This window comes from Clarias gariepinus, chromosome 17, assembly GCF_024256425.1.
Source record: "Clarias gariepinus isolate MV-2021 ecotype Netherlands chromosome 17, CGAR_prim_01v2, whole genome shotgun sequence".
NCBI lineage: Eukaryota > Metazoa > Chordata > Actinopteri > Siluriformes > Clariidae > Clarias > Clarias gariepinus.
This window is the reverse complement of record NC_071116.1, coordinates 28,804,982-28,829,610: the sequence shown is the minus strand read 5'-3', so window position 1 is coordinate 28,829,610 and position 24,629 is coordinate 28,804,982. Positions and strand designations below refer to the sequence as shown.

The 24,629-nt window shown below is 38.1% G+C and overlaps 1 protein-coding gene across 3 annotated transcripts in view; it reads right to left on the bottom strand.

Moving 5' to 3' along the window:
- The window catches only part of lrrtm4l1 (leucine rich repeat transmembrane neuronal 4 like 1), a 66,205-nt gene extending 41,956 nt beyond the window's left edge, over nucleotides 1–24,249 (bottom strand). For all 3 annotated transcript variants that reach the window (XR_008355581.1, XR_008355582.1, XM_053475746.1), the window contains exon 1: nucleotides 24,015–24,249. Coding sequence is in view for 1 of the 3 variants with exons in the window: in XM_053475746.1 (XP_053331721.1) it covers nucleotides 24,015–24,018 (4 nt within the window). In the remaining 2 variants the exon portion in view is untranslated. The remainder of the gene's footprint in view (nucleotides 1–24,014) is intronic.
- Nucleotides 24,250–24,629: the final 380 nt, after the last annotated feature.

Sequence of the window (24,629 nt, the reverse complement as noted above, 5' to 3'; positions counted from 1 at the left end):
CTGGGTGACAGACATTTCTGAATTATTAAAAAAGGCCATATTTATCCCTGTTAAGTGCACTCCTAATTGAACTTCGCAGCACCTGCAATTAACCCTTACCTCTAATTCTCTCCAAATCCCGAACGATCGATGCTTTAGCCTCTGCCCCTATCTTGCTTTAAATATTTAATATGCTACATTTATTATACACAGTCCTTTCTATCATAAATTGGGCTTTTAGCATGAATCCCTCATTTAGGCGTGCACTGCGTCCCCCTCTTGTCAATCAGCACGAGGACACTCAGGTGCGTTTTAGCCGTGGGGCGGATAATGGCACTGAGCTGAGAAGGTTCTTCACTGCACTATTTTAGCTTTTCCATTTGGCTGGCAATCCTGCATGAGTTCTGATTCTATGTATGTAGCATAAGTATTTGCCCCCCCCAACCCCTTAAACCCCTACTTTATTTCAGTTGCAATGAATCACCATCAGATGACATCACACTGCATGCAATTAAAGTGTCATGTGATTTCAGTATGTATATATATTTGTTCCTGGTGGAACCTAAGGTTTGTTAGATGTTATGCTTTAGAGGAGTGCCCAAATTGTTAAGTTTTAAGACGAATGAAAACAAGAAGAATCAAAAGAACCGGTAATTAACATGTAAGTCCTAGAGAGACCCGGAGACAGTCAGACAGACGATAGAAAACAGCATTTTCCGTTTAAACAAAAGGGTTCCAGTAGACGCAAGCTTTTTGTGTGTATACACGGGCTATAGGAAGTGTTACCATGTAAGGAATCAAGAAGCGCAATGAAGCGATTAGTTTGTAGACAAAGAGGCAAGTGAAAGGTCACATAATATTACAAAAACCGTACATTAGCGAACATACCTAGAAACACATTAACACCAAAGCACATATTCTTTTACAAAAGTTCTGAAATTTTTTCTTTTGAGGTGTTTGATATCCATCAAGAACACAGTATTCACCAAAATATAATCGAACAGAAGGAAAAAGGCCGGGGGGGGACTCTTAGGCCCAGTTCATACTTTCACAATTTTAGTGCTAAAGGCAGAGCTAAGGTAAAATACACCAACACTGATAACGCAATTACTTAAGGATAGAAATCCTGTGTGCTGACCAGTGTTGGGGGACGTTACTACAGTAAGTAACTCATTACATTACAAAATTACTGTCTTTAAAAAGTAATCAGTTACATTACAGCGTTACTTTCTGATTAAAGTAACTAGTTCGAGTACTATTCCTTTGCAGAAAATGAAAACTCCTTTGTGATTCCTCATGCATGTTGTTTTAGTCAAGACATTTATAATTATTCTACCATCATCACTCAGTGAAGTTTGTCCCATAATCTGTTACCTACTAATACTCTATCTCACCTACTAATACTCTATCTCACCTACTAATACCCCTATCTCACCTACTAACACCCCTATCTCACCTACTAATACCCCTATCTCACCTACTAATACCCCTCTCACCTACTAATACCCCTATCTCACCTACTAATACCCCATCTCACCTACTAATACCCCTATCTCACCTACTAATACCCCATCTCACCTACTAATACCCCTATCTCACCTACTAATACCCCTGTCTCACCTACTAATACCCCTATCTCACCTACTAATACCCCTATCTCACCTACTAATACCCCTATCTCACCTACTAATACCCCTGTCTCACCTACTAATACCCCTATCTCACCTACTAATACCCCTATCTCACCTACTAATACCCCTATCTCACCTACTAATACCCCTCTCACCTACCAATACCCCATCTCACCTACTAATACCCCTGTCTCACCTACTAATACCCCTATCCCACCTACCAATACCCCTCTCACCTACTAATACCCCCATCTCCCCTACTAATACCCCTGTCTCACCTACTAATACCCCTATCTCACCTACTAATACCCCTTTCTCACCCACTAATACCCCTATCTCACCCACTAATACCCCTGTCTCACCTACTAATACACCCTATCTCACCTACTTATACCCCTATCTCACCCACTAATACCCCTGTCTCACCTACTAATACCCCTCTCACCTACCAATACCCCATCTCACCTACTAATACCCCTGTCTCACCTACTAATACCCCTATCCCACCTACCAATACCCCGTCTCACCTACTAATACCCCTATCTCACCTACTAATACCCCTATCTCACCTACTAATACCCGTATCTCACCTACGCGGTTTCACGCAGTGGCTGTAAGTATGGTTCATTATATTTCACCGTAAGTTTTGTGATTAGGGTTTCATCTTTCCATGCGTTGGTCCTCGCATAGTTAAACCACAGAGGTGAGATAGGGGTATAAGGTAACAGCAGGAATAACAGAGGGGGGTGGGTTATCGGGGGCGGGGCTTGTAGGATGACTTTCAACGGATTGGGAATGACTGCTGTCTGGCTCACAGATTACATAAATTGTCTGAATAACGGATTACAGTTTTGACTGAGTACTTAAATGGCGTAACTAACACGTTAGATTACCCATTACATCAAAAAAAGTAATTTGAGTTACTTTGTAATGCGTTACACCCAACACTGGTGCTGACAGAGTCTAAAGATCCCTGCAAAGATACTTAGTAGTGATATTAGGTACTGAGCTTGAATATGATGCTACCACCACCAGTTTTTCTTTCTTTTTTTTTTTCCAAATGTACTGAAGTGCGAGAACTAAAAATGAAAAGTTTCTTATCAGACTACAGAATATGTTTTTTTTTCTTTAGCTCGGGTCTCCAACCTGCCTTCCAGTAAAACACTATTCCATACAACTCGCTACTCTTCCATAAATCTCAGCATTGTGGAGTGTCACTGGTGTAATTGTCCCATGAAGAGCTTTGTGAAACTGTCCAGCTCTTTTCTAATCATAATTTGTTTTCTATGCTTCTATGCTTTGTTTTCTAAGCCGTCCTCTTAGAAACAGAGACGAATACTTAAGCAATCATCAAAATCAAACCATTTTATGAGTGTTCAAGTCAAACCAGGACATGTGATGCAATCTCTGGTGAATAAAGATGTAAAAGCAATTGACATTTACAGAAGATTTCAAGCACAGTACGCTGATGAGACTCTTAGCGTGGTCTCATTCCAGGACTTGTGGTTGGTTCAGTAAACATTCAGCGAGTGGAACGCCCGAACTGTGAAAATCCAACTTGTGGAAGAGACGCATCTGTCTGCGGGAACAAGCAAACACAATCGACACATTAAAGGAGTGACCGGGATTTCAGACGCGATGCTCGGGCGTACTGAGGATACGTTTCACCTTGATGGTATCCAAGCAGCACTAGTGAAACGCTGGGACAAGTGCATTAGTGTAGCAGGAGATTATACAGAGAAATAAAGGGAGTTTTTACTCTACGAACTTTATGATGTAACACTACAATATGTGTGATAGGTCAGGGGAGCACTGAGACATTTCAGTTTCTGTCAAAAATAAAAATGTCGAAACAATTTAAATGAGAACAGTGCAGGCTGACGATGCGTAAAACTTACACTCTGATGTCTGTTAAAGTTCACAGAGTTTGATGGAACACCTCCAACAGTAAATGGAGTGGGCGGAGCTGCAGTCACTCACGCTACTGTTCAGGAAGACGGAGGGGTTAGCGCTACGATCCGGCACGAAGGATCTATAAGAGCAGCTCAAAGTGAGTCTGTTTGGTGTTACAAACATTTCGCTGAAAAATCAATCTCTGCCCACAAGCACTCCCACCACGAACCAGCAGAGAATAGCAGCGTAGTCATGCAACCGTACGGGAGGCGACCGCATCCACCCGCCTTCTCGCAGGAGCACGTGCAAAACACGCACCAGGGATGAGCGGGAAAAGCAGCCTCGGGTGTGGTCATGTTTAAGGTTTTATTTATGAATTTTAGATGATAGATATCAGTAGGATTAGAAACAGATAGTCCATTCGTTTTTTTGTTCACAGTGGAACTTGTTCAGGAAAAACACAAGTGACATTTAATGTTTCCCACCTCTTGATTAATCAGGTCCTAAGACGGGAGTCATGGGAGATAAACGATTATAAAAACAAGACAATCGAGAATTTACGATTATTGTTCTGCGTCCCATTTCACAGTGATTTTCTCATTGTGTTATAAATCTTGCACTTTCGTGGCTCAGTAAGAGCTAATGATGACAGGCTGTAGGTGATCAGTACCGCGCCCTCCCCACGGTCATCACACATGAACTGTGGATTCATTTATTTTAGTCATCAAAGTGTGAGAGATTTTGGGGCTTATTTCTGATATTTTCCACATTGCTCATACTCTCCTTCCTGTGCACACACAATTAGTATTTTCGCTCACTCAACTGCGATTTTTCCCGTCATCACCCTGTGCCAGATAATAGGAATCACACTTACTGTAGGTTGCCAGATAATGCTGAAGTGGTTCTCCCACTTATTAAAAATGTCTTTTCGACCACATTTCTCCCTCGAAGACGATCCTTCCAGGTTTTAATAACACACTGGGTATTTCAAATAACCCAATTTTAGGAGTGAGCAATCTCTTTAGTTGTTTATTTGATTGACGCAGGACAATAATTTGACCCTCCTGAAACATAGTATCATCTCCGCCACGCCCACAGGTCTGGTACAGCTCTGACAGGGTTGTTTAAGAAATGAGGAACTCCGTACTGAATTACTGTAGTTAGGCCGAAATAACAGGTTGCAGTAACCACTGCAGTAATTATCCAGTGGACGGATTGAACTTATACTACTTTTTTTTTTTTTTTTTTGGCCAGGCAGTGTACTGTACTATCAGAACTAAAACGTATACTGTAGTTTTACAATATGTAAATATACGTATGAATATGGTGTTAATGCAATAAATGCATGATGTTTAAAAAGTCAACAAATAATCGTCATGCTGACGAAAAAAAGCATAATAATTTTCCCGGGAAAAAAAGTCTTATTTGTCAGTAAATATGAAGACATGCATGACATGTAATCTTTAAAAGTATTCCAACATCTACAAAAAAACCTCCTGTGTTGGTCTTCACCTTGCTTGGCACTTCATGGCAGGATAGCCACTATTAAGATGAATATACTCCCAAGGTTAGAGTTTTTGTTTTCAGTGCTACCTTTACCACCATGTTTGGGCTACTTTAAAGCGCGTAACACAAAAGTAAAAAAATTGTGGAATAATAAATGGCCCTGAATCAGTCTCAAATCTATGTATTGGTTGAGATGAGATCATTTAGGACTTGAATGGATGTTGACTCCTCTGTGCCATGGCCAGCTTTGGAAATGAATAATATTTATCCAATACAAAATCTATACTTTACAGGAATATCTTAAAATTTTCTAAAAACGTTTGGTCCAATCATAAGTCACTCTATTAAAATTTTTGAAAATGGTAGGAAAAATGATGGGAGTTTCAGGTCCCTACAGTGATTCTACCCCCATCTGGCACAATAATAATATTGTACTGGTAATAAACCGTTTCTTCTCCAAATCCTGGGCTGAATGTGGCATTTACATGTTAAAGGATCTATACACTGATTATGGACTCATATCTTTTTTAAATCTTAAAAGATGATTTTTTTTTTTTTTTCCCAGAATTTTCCTTTTTTCTCTACCTGAGATAAGGATCTGCGTTGAAGACTTATGGTGTACCATGGTCGACTAAAATACCTTCTCATCCTATGATAAACTGGATAGACTATAGTACAGATTCCTAGAGGCTTTGTGAGTTAAATCTATGAATCACTTGCGGTACAACAATACTCTAACGTTCCTACTGAGGGATTTTGGGAGAGGGAACTTAACCCGGCGATCAATTGGGATACAGTCAAATGATTCACTATAAGCTCATTTGTAAGGTGTATGTCACTCCCCACTTATTATATACTGTATAATGAAATGAAAGTCTTACAGCATTTGTTATTTATGTAGCAGTGCAGGCCAGGGTACATATTTACATATGTTCTGGAAATGTCCTCAGATTTAAACGTTCTGTTCGTCGGTTCGGGATGTATTGACTGATCTTATAACGACTCAAATGAAAAAGGACCCACTGCTTTTCCTTTTGATGGATGATTCCTCACTGTCACTGTCACTGCAAAATAAAAAAGGATTCTGTTCATTGCCCTTACTGCTGCTAAAAAGGTTATTCTAAAATTGTGGATAGATCCAGCCTTCCCTGCTAGACATACCCGGATGTCCTATTTGCTAGATGTTGCTTGGAGCCAAAGTGCATGGTGCCAAGAGAGGACAATACGAGTTTGATTGGACCTTATTGAGATTTTATCAGACATGGTGAAATCTTGAGATATACTTCATATCCTTATAAGTATGTATGTATCTGGATTTGTTTATGTTTATACTGTTGTGCATGTATTTGTGTATATAAATATACTGTATGATGTATTATTTCTATGTGTGTACAGTACTGTGCAAAAGTCTTAGGCACCATATTATATGCTGTACCAATTTCGTTATATATGTTTATCATGTCTGCATAATTATGTACAAAATCATTTAGTATTTCCATATATAACTTAAAAAATAATAAATAAATAAAATTACAGGAGAATATATGCATGGCTGTAGTTCTGTACAAACGTCTTGGGCACATACAAAAATATGGCATAAGCAAAAGATGCTTTTGAAAACATTTCTGCATAAAAGAAACTTCTATAAAAATCAATAAAATAAACAGTCAATATATAGAGTGAAAACTTATGAGCTTGCTGGAGTTTTTGTTGTTTCCATCTGAAAACTGGTCTGTCTTGTATTATATATTTTTTTCTTTACAGCCATGCATTTATTTTCCTGTAATTTCATTTATTTATAAATTTTTAAGTTATACTGAATGATTTTGTACATAATTATTTACATAATACAACAATCTTGATAGCAAAATTGGTACAGCATATAATATGGGGCCTAAGACTTTTGCACAGTACTGTATATAACATGTGTGGGTTTACATTAAATAGTTATAATCAAGAAATAATAATAAAAAAAAAAATTGTAAAAATATTCCAACATTACAGCATAACTACAAATATTCATATGTCTATTTTAGCTAACTTTAGCTGAGTTAGTTATTCAGCTGATACTAGTTAGGTTGGTAACGGTGTTGTTATAATTAGCTTACTGTACATCTTGTAAAAGCCTATTAATTCATTAATTATCTAATTCATTATTTTTAATGATTGGCTCTAACCAATAGTCAAATAGGACAGCAATAATCAGTTTACTTATTCATTAGAAATGAAACACTGACATTGGATGAAGTTTGACTATGTTTAAATGTTTAAGAAGAAAAATTGAGTAAAAATTGACCTCTGACCCCACCCCCAAAACCTTACAATGGTTATCAAAATAAATAAAAACAAAATTATAATTAAAAAATAAAGAAAGAAAGAAAAGTAAGGCAGAATTAATGATCCAATATTCAGAAAAACAATCTTTTAAACTTTAAATTTTTTACACTTTTCATATAAATTCAGAAAATATGTGGCTGCAAACTGGATCATTTGTTACAAAGGGAAATAAAAGAATTCTAACCTAATTGTAAGGTTGAAAGGTTGTAAAACAGACACCCAACTGTTTGGAAATTCAGTCTCATGCTGGATAAATTACAATCCTTTTTACCTGTAAGAAAATGTCAACGATTAAAGTTCGATTTCTTGGAGCTTCATTTATGGAGGTGTTTAATGAAAGTGTTTGTAGTTTTATGTTTACTATTGCGCAAAAAAACAACCTGCTACTGTATCTTACAAGAAAAACAAAAAGATACACTCAAAGATTATTCTGTTTGTTATAAAACTAAGACTTATTTACAGAGCAGGATCGTTTACAATATCACTTACACAAGAAATTCATTGTTTGTGAAAATTCTGTTATTTTGGAAAATACTGCATCTTATGCGTGCTCCTGAGTGTGTGTGTGTGTGTGTGTGTGTTTGTTAAGTTTAAGTACAAGACTGTAATTAAAATAAACCTCGACTTTTACCCATAAAATGAAGCAGTGTCACGCTCGAGGTCATGCTGTTGTGCTGGTTATTAGCGCGGCTGTGATGCGGTTGTAGGCATGAGGGCGGAGTCGAAATACTGAAAAAATCACAGTCATCCTGATATCCAGCACAACAGCATGGGCTTGAGTGTGATATTGATTTTATACAACAGTTTCATAAACACTGTTTATTATCAACAGATTAAGATTTGTTTACCACTGGACAACACCACTCATACATATACGGTAGTTACACATCACAGTGCTGTTACACTCTATTATCAACACCTGTGGAATGCCTGTCGTCCAATCAGATTCTTTGGCCTTAACTAACTGACTGCATCTAAAAACACACTCTCATCACAAGCATAAGTATCACTGAGAACATTTCGGGAATCCGGTTGTTTTATTTTATTTTAATTATAAAAAAAAAAAAAAAACATCAATTAGGTAAGATTTATTTAAGTTGGTGAACTAATTACACTAGACAATAAACCGTGTAAGTAAAACTTTTTGTCGTGTTAAGCAATTAAACATATCATCTGCTTGCAAAGAGATCACGCTGTCGTCTGCAGACAAAAGGCTTTTTATGTTGTTGTCTTTCTCATTAATTAACTCCAGGAAAATTATTTCCACAGGGGAACTCAGAGTGTGTTTATACATATACAATCAGTCCAAAAGCCCATTAAAGTTAGTGACAGGTCCAGACTTTAACACTAGAAGCGCCGCGCCAGTGTCACCTACTAAAAGCGCGGTTCAGCGGTCTTTTGATTAATAAAGCTTTATATCCTCAGGATGGGTCATTGCATTTTTTAGAGATAATTGCAACAGAAATTTTTAAACAGAATGAACAAACTAATGAATTTTCTCGAAACGTTATAAAATAAAGTAAAGCTAAATCCTCTAAATCTCCTTATAAAATATCGCTGATTATCAACGCCAGAATGAATGGCGAATTGTCAATATTTCACGGATATATATATATATATATATATATATATATATATATATAAAATAAACTGCATATATGGAATGAAACCTGAAACAGTTACACACTGAATGACGCATAGATAGTATGCGCGATTCCTTGCGCCATCTGCTGAGAGAAATGAGAATCGCAGGTTGGAAAAGGCAGGAAACGGCATGACCGGCGCGCAGCTGTCAGCGATTTCACGTAAATAAGAGCAAAATAGCTTTATACTGGCTTTTACTGGTGCGATTTTGAAAATTTAAGCATACAGGGTGATTAAGCTCACAGATCTAGGAAAAGTCATGGAAGGAGGGTCCTGGAAATTGAACGAGTGTGAAGTATTATTTTTTTTTTACCCCCTTGCGGTCAAATGACCGCTGCTCGGCGCTTCTAGTGTTAAAGAAGAAGAAAATACCAGATAACTGCAAAGTTTTGTATCTGAGCGTACTGTATGCAAATATCTGAGTGAACCTTTTTTTTTTTTTTTCAGCTGCCTCTGGGATTTATGGAGAGCTGATCCTGAAATGATCCAGCTCCTTGCTCGACTAGCTTTGTGAAAGTTTTTGCTCCCCAAAGACTTAGCATGCAATCTCTTACGAATCGGAGCCATCATTAGGCTGGTGATGTTGTGTGTTAATTAGAGATGAGGAGGAAAAAAATATCAATTCAGTTACATATCGCAATTCTTTTACGGGGCAACTCATGTACAGCCACATTGACTCCAAACTTTTTCTTTTTTATAATTCTTAAAAAATTTACATACTGTATCTTTGCATTTGAGGTGGTAAACTGTTGCAGTTCCTCCATAATCCTGAAGGTGGCGTGCTCTAAGCTATACAGTACACGCAGTGAGGGAGGAGAAACGTATTAGCCAAGTTTGTTTAGAAGAACAAAACAAAACAAACAAAAAAAAGACTGAATTGGGATATTTAAAATATTATGATACGCAATACAAGTCGTATCGGCACCTGAGTATCGTGATGATATCGTATCAGCTGCTCCCTTGTGGTTCTCACGCTTAGAAATAAATGGTGTAGGTCACCTTTAATTATGATTGTCTTCTTTTATATGCAGAATATGTGTATTCAGATCCAAATGGTGTGTGTGTGTGTGTGTGTGTGTGTGTGTGTCGTGGGGTTTAATATTATCAGCACAATAAATTCAATAATTTTCCTTTTTGTTTTATATTAAAAACAACAAATATTGTCACCTGCCTCCTTTGCTTTATTACCTTCTGCACCTTCACTGAATTTCTGCAAATATTGAACTACAAATAAGTCAGTCTGCGCTCATTATCTGCTTCACACTGTCATCACTTTCATCTGTTTTCTCACAGGACTGTTTTATTACACCAAATCAGATACACATGCCTACAGCACCAGCACTCCTCCATCCCCTGCCTCAAACAGTCACTTCATTCAGCCTGACCTCCATCACGATACACAAGTGCTTTCTTTTATTCAATCCAGCTCTCTGCCAGACCACAAAAATACAAATCGAGCGCCATTAACCGTGCCACCGACCCAAAAAAAAGTGCATCAGGCCAAAACCCTGAGGCTTCCCAGATCCATGACTGACACTGATGCTACAAACTGATTTATAGGAAGAAAATCCCTTGAAGATTTGTAGTGCTCCAAACAGAAGGGCCCTTCAGAAGTGTCTTGAAACACACTCTGGGACCGGGCCGAATCGTTCATAACCACATTTTAGATTTCACTCCGATTTAACGAGGGCTCAGGGACCGGGCCTGTTATTGCGCTGACATTTTTGCTGCATGACTCAGAAGCGAATTCATCAGTGTAGTGATGAGAAATGTCACTGCAGCACCGGGAAATAAAAATACAAAACAAAACAAAACGAAAAAAAAAAAAAAAGAAAGGAGGACATGACTAATCTGGCCAGGAGAACCAGTAGAGAAGTGATTATTCGGTTAAACACTGGACTTTCTGTGACCATTTTTTATCTCGGCTATTTTGTGCTTTTGGATGAGAAGGAATGATGGAGATATACGGTACAGTACAGTAGCACGGTGGCACAGTAGGGAGTAAGGATAGCAATCACCAGGGAGCATATACAGTAATACGATAACATCACGAAACCTTCTGTAGGTGTTGATTTAAATTTGTATTGCAATTCTGTAAGTTTTTCAGATTTTGTTTTGGCGGCACCGTGGCTTTGTGGTTAACACTGTCGTCTCGCACCCTCAGGGTCCGGGTTCGGTTCTCGCCTCTGGGACTGTGTGCATGAAGTTTGCATGTTCCTCCTGCACCTAATGGGTTTTCTCTTGGTACTCTGGTTTCATCCCACAATACAAAGACATGCAGATTAGGCTAATTGGCATTCCTGAATTGCCTGTAGTTTGTGAATGAGTGTGTGTGTGTGTGTGTGTGTGCTCCGCAATGGATTCTCCTAGGTCTAGAATAGACTGTCCTTGATCTAGTCAGGATAGAGCGGTATAGACGATAAGTGAGTGACTGTTACAGTTCTTAACAAACTTGGTAAATAAATTCCTCCCACCACACAAGATGCTGTGCTGCCTGCTAATGAAGATGCCACCTCTAGGATTTTAGAGGAATGGCAACATTTTATACAAGTAAAAACAAATTATATTAAATAATAATAATATTGATAATAATTAAAAAATCGTTTTTGATATCAGTGTGGCAATAAATGAATTGTGACACAAATAGATTTGCAATACATCCCATACGAACCTTACAGGGTTGGGGGTTCGATTTCGGCCTCTGGGTGTGTGTGCCTGGAGTTTAAATGTTCTCCCCGTGCTTGATGGGTTTCCTCCGGGTACTCTGGGTTTCTCCCACAGTACAAAACATGCAGATTACAGGTAGTCCCTGTTTTACGAACACGTTACGTTCTGGAAGCACGCTTGTAAGTCCGATTTGTTCTTAAGTTCGACAGTAAGACCTATACGCCTTTGTGGCCAAAAAATTTACCCGCATCTAAGGAAATGAATCTCACACAAATGTAACAGGGTTGTCTCTGCGCTTTTAAATCATGAGGTCGCCATTTTGCCTCAAAGCTGTTTTGGACTGTAAACTCTGTTTTAGTGATTTTTTTTCTTCAAAATTAGGATTATTCACCATTAGGATAGCTTTACAGGACAGACATTTTCATTAATCGTGCTCTTGGGCAGATTCAGTGAAAGCAATCAGTCCGATTAATTTCTCCCGCACCCCCACACGCACAAAATCTACAATATATCAGACTTTAAATATTTTATACATTCACTTACACACTGAAAATATTTTATATAATTGTAAATATTGGTATCTGGTGCACTGCAGTGTCTATTGTTTGTACGATACGTGTAAGCCCTGTGATGGATTGGCACAACGTCCAGGATGTAACCAGCCCCGAGTTCCCTTAAATAGGCTTCACGCCTCCTGAGAGCCTGTACATGAAGTGCCATAGAGAATGAGTGAGTGAGAGCGATATTACCAGTCTGTGAAAGACATTTCTAGGAACAACAGGAACGCATGATAACCTGGTATTGACTATCATTTTAATACTGTGCTCATTTATTGTACTTGTAAAACCTCTAATGTGTGCGAACATGTGACAATACGAGACATGAGCCTAGCAAATGTTGTTGCTCTAATGAAGACAAAAATGTCAGCGATCAGGATGTACTTCACAATTAATTAAAGACTTAAGAGTCCTTTATTTGTCATGTATAATTGACAGCAGAGCTCTTCCATTACACATGCCAGCTTGACCTCCTGAGTCTAAGAAAATAGCAAAAGAAGGAGCAACAGCATCTTTCTACAGTAGAGATGAACTGTTAAAAAAACACTTATGTCATTAAACTAGTATCTTTAACAGACAGAGTGACCGCCATCCTACGCAGTACAGTACTGTATGTGTAACCGTGCGAGGTTATTAAGAATGATAGAGCACAAAGACTTCATTAAGGCTAAATTGTGCTTGGGTTTAACTATGTGTACGAAAAATGGCTCCCGTGGGTATGATATAGAGCACATCCTCTATAATTTGGGCTTGTTACTGCACATTCACTGCCTGGACAAAATAATTCCCTACTTGGATTTAAAAGAAATACTTACGTAGCTTTAATTGAGTAATTACTGCAGTGATTAATATGTTTCAACTGCAACAATACTTTTAACCATACTGTAACTAATGCAGCCAGTAGCTTCTTACTCCTTAAACAACCGCGTGGAAAGACGAATCATGTAGACATGAAAATTATTGGCTTTAATAAACCAAAGAAAACAACTAGGGAGGTGGCAGAAATTGGGTCGAACTTTCCGATACACTGTTAAAACCTGGAGGGATACAGGATGTAGTACTGATCCGCTTCAATCAACTTCATCAAAAATGTGGTATAGAAAATAAATAGATGGAGACCATTTACAATGCTTGGTCAAGTTCCATCATAAAAAAAACCTGACAGTTGAAAAAGAGCACTTTCAGACACACACACAATGTGATGAGAATGTGTTTAATACAAAACAGGCCTAACATTTACATCTGGGCATTAGGCAGAAGCTCTTATCCAGCTGCTTATAAAAGCGTGACTCATCACGCTAGCATAGGTTCAAATTTCATACCTACAGTATATACAATTCTAGACCATTACTGAGTACCAACCAAAGGGGGAAGGTAGCTATAATTACATATTTCACATATTTATACTTTACTTTGGTAGTTTTATTAGTGGATTTTGTTTTCTTTTTTCACTACAACCTAGAGTATTGCAATAATCTGTATTTTCTACTTCACTAGAATTCTGCATGGCATTGAGTTACGTGACCACATTGGTAATTTTTTTAAACGTTGTAATGTTACCAAGTGCTGACTTTTATCTTTAAATGTGATTTTCTTTCCCTTTGTGAAACGCTTAATCATGTAGAAGATATTTCAGACACCTGCTACACGATCATCTCAGATAGCTTCAGACAGCGAGTGAACAGCACGTCTACAGTCAGGAAGTAGAGAGAGAGAGAGAGAGAGGTGACTTCCTATGACTTAAAGGCTACTTGATGGTGAGAAATTTTGTATTTTTAACTAAAGTAGAATCGTACAGTTCCCACCCAATGGCCAAAACCCAGCCGCTGGATGCAGTGCCAGTCCCAAGCCTGGATAAACTGGGAGGGTTGCGTGAAAACCTGTGCCAAGTTGTGGGCAGATCGGATGGTCAGCTAGGGACAAACAACCAACTAAAGTAGAATTGTACTGTCAATGGAGGACTTTAGTTTTAACCTGAGTAATATGTTACCTGGGACATCTCTACCATCTCTATTTTACTCAAGTACAGGATTTGTGTCCTTTGCCCACCACTGCTGCTAACAGTAACCGCTTTTTCCTATGAAATTTCAACCCTCTCATGTCGAAACCTTTCCAAAAGCTCTCTTTCTACAACCAAATTCGACAGCATAAAATCTGTGGACACTTAAACCACCGCACCTCATTGTGTTTAACATCATTATGCATGAAATCACAATACATTTGTCAGGTTGACCTAGAAACTTGACAAACACGGATGAATTGGATCTGACCTGCCTTCTAGTGGACATTTATACTTTTTAATCCTTCAGCTGTACTTTTAACACGGGAGTGAGTGTTTCATAGGTGTTATACTGTACAGTATATCAGGAATGAGGAAGGTTCTTTAGCAGCATACGGGAACAACAACACAAAGTAATACTAAGCATCTTACTCGTTTACGTATCAGCTCTGGAATTGAAAAAAAGTCTAGCCTTATGATGCATCCCTGATAATATCGGCATCGGTCTTATGGTTACATTTACATTCACTGCATTTAGCAAACACCATTATGCAGGGCGACTTACAGAAGCACTTTGAAGTCCATATCAATAAATAAATCCTGAACCACACAACTGGTTCACTAGGTCACGGATTATAAACACTGTTTAGCAACATAAATCTGTTTAGAACTATACTGCGGAGTTAATGTAGTAAGAAAAGCACTTGACAATACCTTTTATTTTAAAAAGAGTGCAAATATAAGCAATTTAAAATGAACATCTTAGCAAGTGGAAACATCTCTTATTATAATAAATAGACTAAAAACCAAATGTATGCTGATTTCTAGATGTTTACTAAATGCTCCAGGACAATTTTCCTGTTTTTGTTCTTTGTTAAATTTGAAAAATTGTTTGCCAATAGAACAAGGCTAAAGAACATGTCTAGAAATAGGCTACATTATCCAATATTTGGTTCTCATATTAAAACATTGGAAATACATTTGATTTAAGATATTTCACTTGCAACTTTTCACTTTCTGCAGTGGTTATTAGACACGGTTTGAGCTCAGCTCTTCAAGCATCTAGACCTTCTTCAACTCCAGTCCAGGAGAACCAGAGTCTGGTACGGCTCCTATTTCATCAACACCTAAACACGACAGCTGAACCTTAAAATTAACAGATTAGTTGAATCAGAAGAGCCACCGAACTGTGCTGAACACTGGCCCTTCAGGACTGGAGTTGAAGAAAAATAATGAAGAAGAAGTTATTTCCACCACCTAGGTGCTAGAACTGAGGATCGGAGGGAGTGTGGTGGTGCAGTGTGAGGCAGGATAAGCTTTTGTGGTAAGTAGGTGATGGTGTAAGCTTTACATCTGATACAGCCGGTGGAGGAAGCAGAGCAATAGGATGGTGTGGGAGAACTGACGCAGGCTGAATACTGGATCAGTCTCAGAGGTCGAATGATGCGCAGAGGCAGACCTGCCAGGAACGAGAGGCAGTTTCCAGGCTCCAAACGATAAGATACTGAACAAGCACATGAGTGGCCTGTGTGGATGGACATGGACAAACTTATCGTGTTGTTAAGGAGAACATTCCATAAGTGTGTCAGACGAGCACTTTGAGAAGAAAGGTGGCTGATTGTCCACGTTGAGATCAGAGACTAGCCAATGTTAATCAAACCACATTCTACTCCATTTGTCTGCGATTAAGGAACGTATTTATACAAAGTAATTTATAATTACGTTAATGACTAACACACGTAGAGCGAACAACCTGTAGATTTGCTGATAAAACATTTCTTTATTCGTTTCGAAGGGTAAAGAACCCAAATATATCTGCTCTCATGACATCGTAGACATGAACATCCCAGAAGACGAAGATCAGAAGAGTCTAAAGACTGCATCAGGATGCAAATAGACGCTTCTCACACACAGATACAGAAGCAGTGCCAAGATCAGCGAGAGTAGGGTTTACTCTTTCATGTCTGGCATATCCTTTACTAGAGATGGGGGAAAAAAATCAATTCAGTTTGTTGTCATGATTCTTTTTTGTGGCAATTCACGCATCGCTACACTGACTCCAAAATCAGAATTTTTTTACAATCATCTTTTCAATTTAAATGTTTACAATTGAGGTGGTAAAATGTTGCCATTCCTCTATAATCCTACAGGTGGTGCACTCTAAACCAAAAATTATATACAGTGGAACCTCGGATTACAAGCATAATTCGTTCTGTAAGTGGGCTCGTATTCCAAAACACTCGTAAACCGACAGATAAGTGTTTCTGTTTATACGCGCAAGCACATTAAAAAAACGTGGTCACAGTGTTAAAGTAAACAGTACACACATGCACAGATGTTGGTTATATCAGTAAGAGACGAGCACTAAGACCCAGCAGGGGAGACGATTACCCGCAATTCCGCAGCGCAAGAGAGAGAAAAATCGTTGGCTCAGTTGTGATCATGTGACGCTCGCCGTCAAAACAAGAAGCGCATGCGTGATAAAACCCAGTACCCGTAAACCAAGACAGTGCTCGTTTTTCAAGGCAAAATTTATACAAAATCTTCACTTGTCTTGCGGAACACTCGTAAACCGCGTTACCTGTTTTCTTTCTATCGCGATAATATCGTACCGAGTGCTCCCTGGTGATGCCCATTCCTATTTTTCACCTTTTTATTTCTTTCAATTTCTGGAATATTTAAATGATTAAGTCCTTACAGGAAATTATTGTGTATTATTATTTATTATAACAATACAGACATGGGGTAAAAGGTTTTCCACATACGTTCCTGAACTTGCCTAAATATATAATGAAAGACCTCCTTTACGGATACCAGTTTAAGAAACATTTATTGATATTAATAATAAGTTTGATGAAGCACTGATTCTAGCTTTAGATTATGTGTAATGCCTTTAGTCACCTGATGTTCATGTTTAACATCTTACCAATTTCAATTCAAAATAAATAATGATGTAAAATACTGGATAAATGAATTAACTTACATCACTGATTGTTTTCCGTTGCTAGCATTGCTAAGCTATATTCCTAATTAGCTAGCTGATCAACATTTTTAATGTTAGTTTAATTTTTACAGGTAAAGGTTTGATCTGTTTAACGCTTTAAACAAATACTTTAATGCTACAATTCTGTACAAAGATTTTGCTGCAAAAGCCAGTGGGGGGAAAAATGTTAAACCGTGTGCAGCAAGCTAACAAACATTAGCGATCATGTGTTTACGATGAATTGTGCACTTTTTTACAACCTAGACCTAACATGTCTGTATATTGATTAAGCTAATTAAAATACTTTATCAATTCCTGATTGCTTATATGAGCTTGCTAGCTTGTTGATCTTTTTTGTGAAACTCTGGGATGAAACCAACATCCTGTCTTTCCAAGTAGGAATTACAGTTAGAAGTAGTGTTTTCTTTTTTTTTTATTTTTTTTTTTTTATTCTAGTCTTAGGATAAAAAAAAAAAATTATGATCTTTACACAGCGTTAGCCTAACTCTGGCCCTCTCGGACCTAAACGCGCTCACATTTCAACAAACTTCATCATACAGCAAACATATCACACAGTATTTTCACTGTGTATAAGACATTAAAAAAAAAAATCCTCATAATAAACATAAACATATGCATTGTTCTTTTGCTTATTATCAATTGCTACATGACACTTTTATTCATTATACATCACGTCTGAGGTTTTTGCAGTAGAACATTTGTCCTGTGAAAATTGCCAGGAATAAAAGGGCTAAAACCAGTGATATAGAATTAATTCTTATCATTTATACTCACTCAGCCTCTACAGCACTTATCCTATGCAGGGTCATGGGAGGCGTGATGTCTAACCCCAGGGGACTCGGGGCACCATGCAGGCGGGATACAACCTGGACGGGGTGCCAATCCATCACAGAGCAAAGCACAACTACACACTCATTCACACATTACAGGATGTTTGGAAACACCAGTAAATCTAATCTGCATTTTTTTGGACTGTGGGAGGAAACCGAAGTACCCTGAGGAACCCCACCAAGCACAGGGAAAACATGCAAACTCCATGCATATAGACTCAAAGATGCGACTCAAATCCTCGACCCTAAAGTGGTCACCACTACCCCAACATATTGTGATTTTAGTGTCATCAGAATGGGACCATTATTGTGGCTCATTATTTACAAAAGGGGGTAGGGCTTTTTCATATTTAGCTCCAAAACTTTGGAATAGCCTTCCAGACAGTGTTCGGGGCTCAGACACAGTTTCCCAGTTTAAAAGTAGACTCAAGACGCATCTCTTTAATCTGGCATACGTGTAACTCATCCCATAACCTCATACTTCAGTACACCTATCCTGAATGGCAACTACGCTAATTCTCTCCATCTGTTCTGTACTTTTCTACCCATCCCGAGGCATCTTGAGATTGTACCAGCTTCAGTAGACAAAGGCCAACCCTGTAAGGTTCCTTAGGCATCCAGAGAAGGACCAGCTCCAGCTGGATTCTGCTTTATGATGGTTGGAGCTACACATCCTGCTCCTGAGCTCCCAGTGATCCAGACCCCATCTGCCCTCTGCACCTACTGACTCCCTGTGCTGAACTGGACTTCATGTTAATTTAAAGAATTTCTGTTATATTGTACTCTCAGCTGCACAACACACATGATGTTATTTCTATCTGTTATCACCCAGATGAGGATGGGTTCCCTGTTGAGTCTGGTTCCTCTCAAGGTTTCTTCCTATTGCCATCTCAGGGAGTTTTTCCTTGCCACTGTCGCTGTCACCCTTGGCTTGCTCATCAGAGAAATTTCATTCATTCATCTCATCATTATCTGGACACATTTTTCTCACACATACACAATTTATTATTATAAAAGTTTCAGAAAGATTTGGCCATATATGGAAGTATTCAACTAACTCATCAGAAAATGTTGAAGGGGAAAAAATCTATGATTTGTGATTAGATACTGTGACGTGGCGTTTTGGTTAAAATTTAAATAGAAGCAAATCTTTATCCATGTGCAGTGGTGGCTCAGAGGGCTAAGGCACAGAGGTACTAATCGGAAGGTCGGTGCCCCAGGTTGCCATTGTTGGGCCCTTAAGCAAGGCCCTTAACCCTGTCTGTCTATCTGTTTCATGGCTGCCCCTGCGCTCTGACCCCAGTTACGCTGGGATATGCGAAGAAATAATTTTACTGTAATGTACTGTATATGTGACAAATAAAACTTAACTATGTAGTTTTAATGTACATCAACAACTTCCAGTGGTGGCCAAAAGTATTGAAACAAAAGTGAGATTGAATGCATTAATGACATTTTTAATATTTGTTTTAAATAACAATCAAAATAATAAGAATACGTTGTTATTTTATGCGTGAAATTGCTATACAACAATCAATATTCATTATGAAGTTGTTTATTCTTGAATAACTCGCTGGATCCGACTGGGCACAGAGTCAAAGATGGTGTCATTCGCTCAATCCATTGCCTGCTGGATCGCTTCTTAAAGAACGTGTACAGAAATTTGGCACATTTTCAGGTTTTAGGATTTTTTTCTGCAGAGGTCGACACACCTCAGTAAAAGTCCTGACACATATTTGTTCCAGTCATTAATTAAACCAGCGGATTCTAATGAGCACAACTAAATAGCAAAGAACTAATCAGTGACATCATCTATTTCTTTCTACTAATCTTATGATTGGTGCTGTCTGCTCTGATCTCTGCTTTAAAGCATGTATAGAATCATTGCGCAAAAACAAACGTTTATTATATGAATATTTTTTTTATAAAGTTTGTACTGAAAATGTCTAAAAGGCTTTAAAAAATGCCAGCATATGGTATTTTCTTGATTGAATGATTAAATACTTTAGTCTTTTGCTATCCAAACATTTCTGGAAAAGTATTTCTCTGGAGAAATCGATCAAAGTGAGATCGATAGCATCATTCAAAGACCAAATTTTTTGGCAAACTGTCAGGTCTGGATAGAAATCCATTTTAATTTTCTTTTTAGCTGTTTTTTTTTTTTTTTTTTTTTTTTAAAGTAATAACAAAAATAAATAAATCCTGGTGAAGACCCCTAGCATGAAAAGTTTTCTAAATTCTTAATTTCTGTCTCTTCTTGTGTATTTGAAGAAAATTGTCTAAACAATTCATACACGAATATTCAGCTCACATGTTGTGTTTTGTATCCAGACTGAGACGCTGTGAGTTAACATCTGCCATGAGCACAGCACGCTAACAATGATGTATGAGGATGCTGACAGCAACCCCGATGGGAATACCCGCACAGGTTGTGTGTGTGTGTGTGTGTGTGTGTTTTTCTAGCTACATTATTACACATCCCAATGAAGTTACACCAGGGCACTGTTGCATTCTCGACTCTGATTGGCTGACGGTGATTAATGTTGTCTAACAGCCGCTGTGACAGTAGCGCAGGTTCGTATCCGTGCACTCGCTCTAATATGTTTCTATAGTAACAGCTCATTCATAGATTGACATTCCTCATAAACAGAATGAGAAATGTGCACCCTCGTTAAAAAGGTAAAGCTTTCCTCCAGTAATGAGACAGTTATGGAAGGAGTCTCCAGTGTTAGGGCTTCGCTATGAACTATTACGCTTCGTGGTTTCTTGGTCGCAAAACAAGGTTTTTGTGTTATTCCACCTGTGCTTTGTTTAACATTTACCTCAAGACTGCATTTCCCAACATAACATAACATAACATAACATAACATAACGAAAGTGTAAACGTGATTTTTAGATGTTCCCCAACATTAAATGTAACTCCTAATGTAAAATGTATAATACAGAGTTCTTCAATATTTAAAAAATTGCAAACATCAGCAGTTTTCTGTGAAATAAAACACTTTGGCTCCATCACACTGTTGATTCCTTTTTTTTTTTTTATAATTTAATTTAAAAATCTTTTAAAAATGTCTGTTTTATAATAACAGCTTAGATTTAACATCAGCATCTATAAAATGAAATTGTTTTGTTATTTTTAACAAATGGAACAAGATTTTACAAAAAAAAAGACTTTACAGATGTTGTATGATGTTGTATTTGGGCCTGAGTGAAAAACTCAAACTAATTATATCTTCAACTCTCTCAATCAGTCAATTTTGAGCTTGTATACAGTGTGTGTTGCCAGGTCACACTGTCAAAATCCTCCAATGCAATACTGAAACCCCGCCCACGCTGATAAAATCAGGCAAAACTACAAGATCTGTACTAGAACTCATAATGAAGCCCATTTGCACATGTTTGGGTCAATAATGGAGGTCCTGAGAGTCACATTATTATTATTATTATTATTATTATTATTATTATTATTATTATTATTATTTGATCAGTGCCTTCTTACTTTGAACGGTAGTGCATTTAAAAAAAACGTGTCCACATCATCAAGAAATCAAGAATCATCATGTGCTTTAAATTTAATGACTGAGTATTCAATTTTTTTTTTTTAAACATTGGATATCTTCAATGATATTCTTATTAAAGTGGAAAAGTAAAGTAAATTAAATGTTTGCCTTTTGTTCCTGCTGATCTAAAGAATTATCCTGTAAATTATCTTGTAAAAACATATATTCAACCGGAGGCAGGAGCTGCCGTCCACGCGGGTCCACGCTGCCACTCTGCCCACTTCCCACTGCTCACCAGCCTGTGCTCACGTGCCAGCGGGGCACTGCCAACCAGACCTGCACGTGCACCTTCTTCCCTACCCTTTCTTTCCATCCTCCCTCTTTAACTCTTTCCTAGCCCATTTTTTTTCGTAAGACCTCGTCTCGCGTCCGTGCTTTATGGTGCTGCAAGTGCAAAAAGGGTCTGACCCGTTACACCCTGTATATTAACCGTCTAGAAAGAGAAAAACATAATTTTCTGAGACGTCTCGTCTTTCTTTTCATTAAACAGATACATTTGTTGATATAGTTGCTTGAAAAACCTAAAAATTATTCGAATTAAACAGTATCAGTATCTTTAACCCCTGTTCAACATTTCATTTCAGTTTAATTATAATAATTTGAAAAAATTAGTTCTACAGCTACGAACTCATTAAGTTTATTGACGTTTCCGCTTCAGCTTACGCAAACATCCCTGACCTTCATGAAGAATGAATCAATCCAGAAACCCTGACTAAATCGTAGCACCCTGCAGATTCGCTCGTACACTCGACTCCTAAGTAGCTTCCAGGGTTTTCATGATCTGAAGATGTAACCTGTATTCAGAACGTGGTACCTGCAGTATATCTGGCCACACCCCCTTCTTCCCCACCCTGCAAAAGCCACAGGTGACTCTATAATCTATCAGCACCAGCCAGGGAGCACGACAGGACAAATCACACCAGCTGAAGAGAGCGTCTCAGCACAGCTCCATTAACTATCAACAGGAAAAGGCTGAGCGCCGACTTCCTGCTGACGCTCAAATAGACGAGTGGATTACAAGCTGAAGCCCGAGGCTCCTGGTTCACGCTACAGATGGACCGGGGCAGAAGAGCGAGCTGAAATTGGATTTAAAGTGAGACACACTGAGCTTAAAGCTGCCTCAGGTATCAGCTACGCTCACACGCTTATGTGCTTCACCTACAGGTGTTAAATGTCCACAAAAAAAAAAACCAAGTTTAATTTAGTAGATTGCAAATTCCAGTATAGACTATAATAACCAAAATATAGCACTCTCTGCTCTTGCTGTTTTTTTTGTTTTTTTTATACCTGTGCATGCTATATATAAATCAAACACAGCCTTCACTGGGGAGGAAAAATAAAACACTTATATGATAAAATAAATAATAATAAATCTGTCAGTGTCCAGTGCAGATACAATCCCACAAATTCCCTACACGCACGACCGAGTCAGCTTGGCAAAGCCACCCACACCTGAGCTACAGAGTGGGTGCCATGTTGTCAGGACAGTCGGAAAATACTGCAACAGTTCGACAAACACAAGCACTTTTATATTACTTACACACACACACACACACACAAAAATAAATAAATAAATAAATAAATAAAATCCCCCTTTCCTCCTCCTCCTCCAAAGCATATCCTCAAATTAAATAAAATAATAAATAAATAAACCAACAAACAGCCTTCATGTTCAGTTCCAGGTCTGGATTAATCTCTGTACATATCAATCCATTTATCTATATAAAAAAATACATTTGTAAATAAATATTTATATATATAGAACACAATTCTCAAAGCTTCTGCAGTTTAACAAATACCAGCACATTTATATTTCTTGATAGAACATATCTAAATAAATAAATAAATAAATAATAATAATAATAATAATAATAATACCCCCCCCCCTGCCTCCTTCTCCTTCACCTCCATAACATACCCCCAAATGAATAAATAATAAATAAAAATGATTAAATTAATAAATAAACAGACATCATTTTCAGCCCCAGTTTTGGAATCTCCATAGATATAAATCATATGGTTAAACAATAAAAATAATAATAATAATAATAATAATAATAATAATAAATTGAAGAAATGAAACACAATTTTAAGAGCCTTTGCAGTGTTGCATTAGTGATGAACATGTACAGTATTTAAACCCTCATACAGTGTTGCACAGATCACACACACACACACACACACACACTCGTGCACGCCTGATTTAAACATCGTGCAACATTTTCTCCATGATGGATAATGCAAGACTGCAGATTGGGAATAAACACTCACCCAATCTGTGCATGATTATTCTTATTATAATAAACATTCAGTATATACACACATACAACACCTATAGATGTATAAGACACAGTACATACATTTATTAATTAATTAATTAATTTATTTAGCTAAACTCAGAACTCACCCATAGCTATAGTCTCCGCTGCGTCTCGCCTCCAGTCTCGTGTCTCACTTTAGTGTCCCTCCGGTGTGTCTCGGTCTCCTCTCGGTGCGGACCTGATGATGATGATGATGATGATGGTGCTGATGATGATGATGAAGACGGAGACGCGCGCGCACACACGCACGTCTCCTCCAAGGCTTAACTTGTAAAGTCTCGAGCCTGAAGTCGGTCCTTCACCGAAAGAAAACAAACAAAAAAAAATGTTTGCAAAGGAAGGAAACAAACAAACAAACAAACAAACAATTCTCTCCCTAAGGAGACCGAAAAGCGCGCACACGCACTGACCGCGCGGCCGCGCGCCTCCTCCGGCTCGGTCCGAGCGCACCGGAAAGAAGGCACGTGAGCACCGGAGCTGCGCGAGGCATAGTGCGGTCACACACACACACACACACACACACCGGCGCGTAGAAACAGACCAATGAGAATAAAAGTTGTTTGCGGCAGCGCGGAGAAACAGTCTAAACAAGCACGCGACTATTATTATTATTATTATTATTATTATTATTATTATTTATAATCCTGATCGCGAGCATCAGAAAAAAACCCAGATCGCCATCGACGGAGAGAAAACGCGCG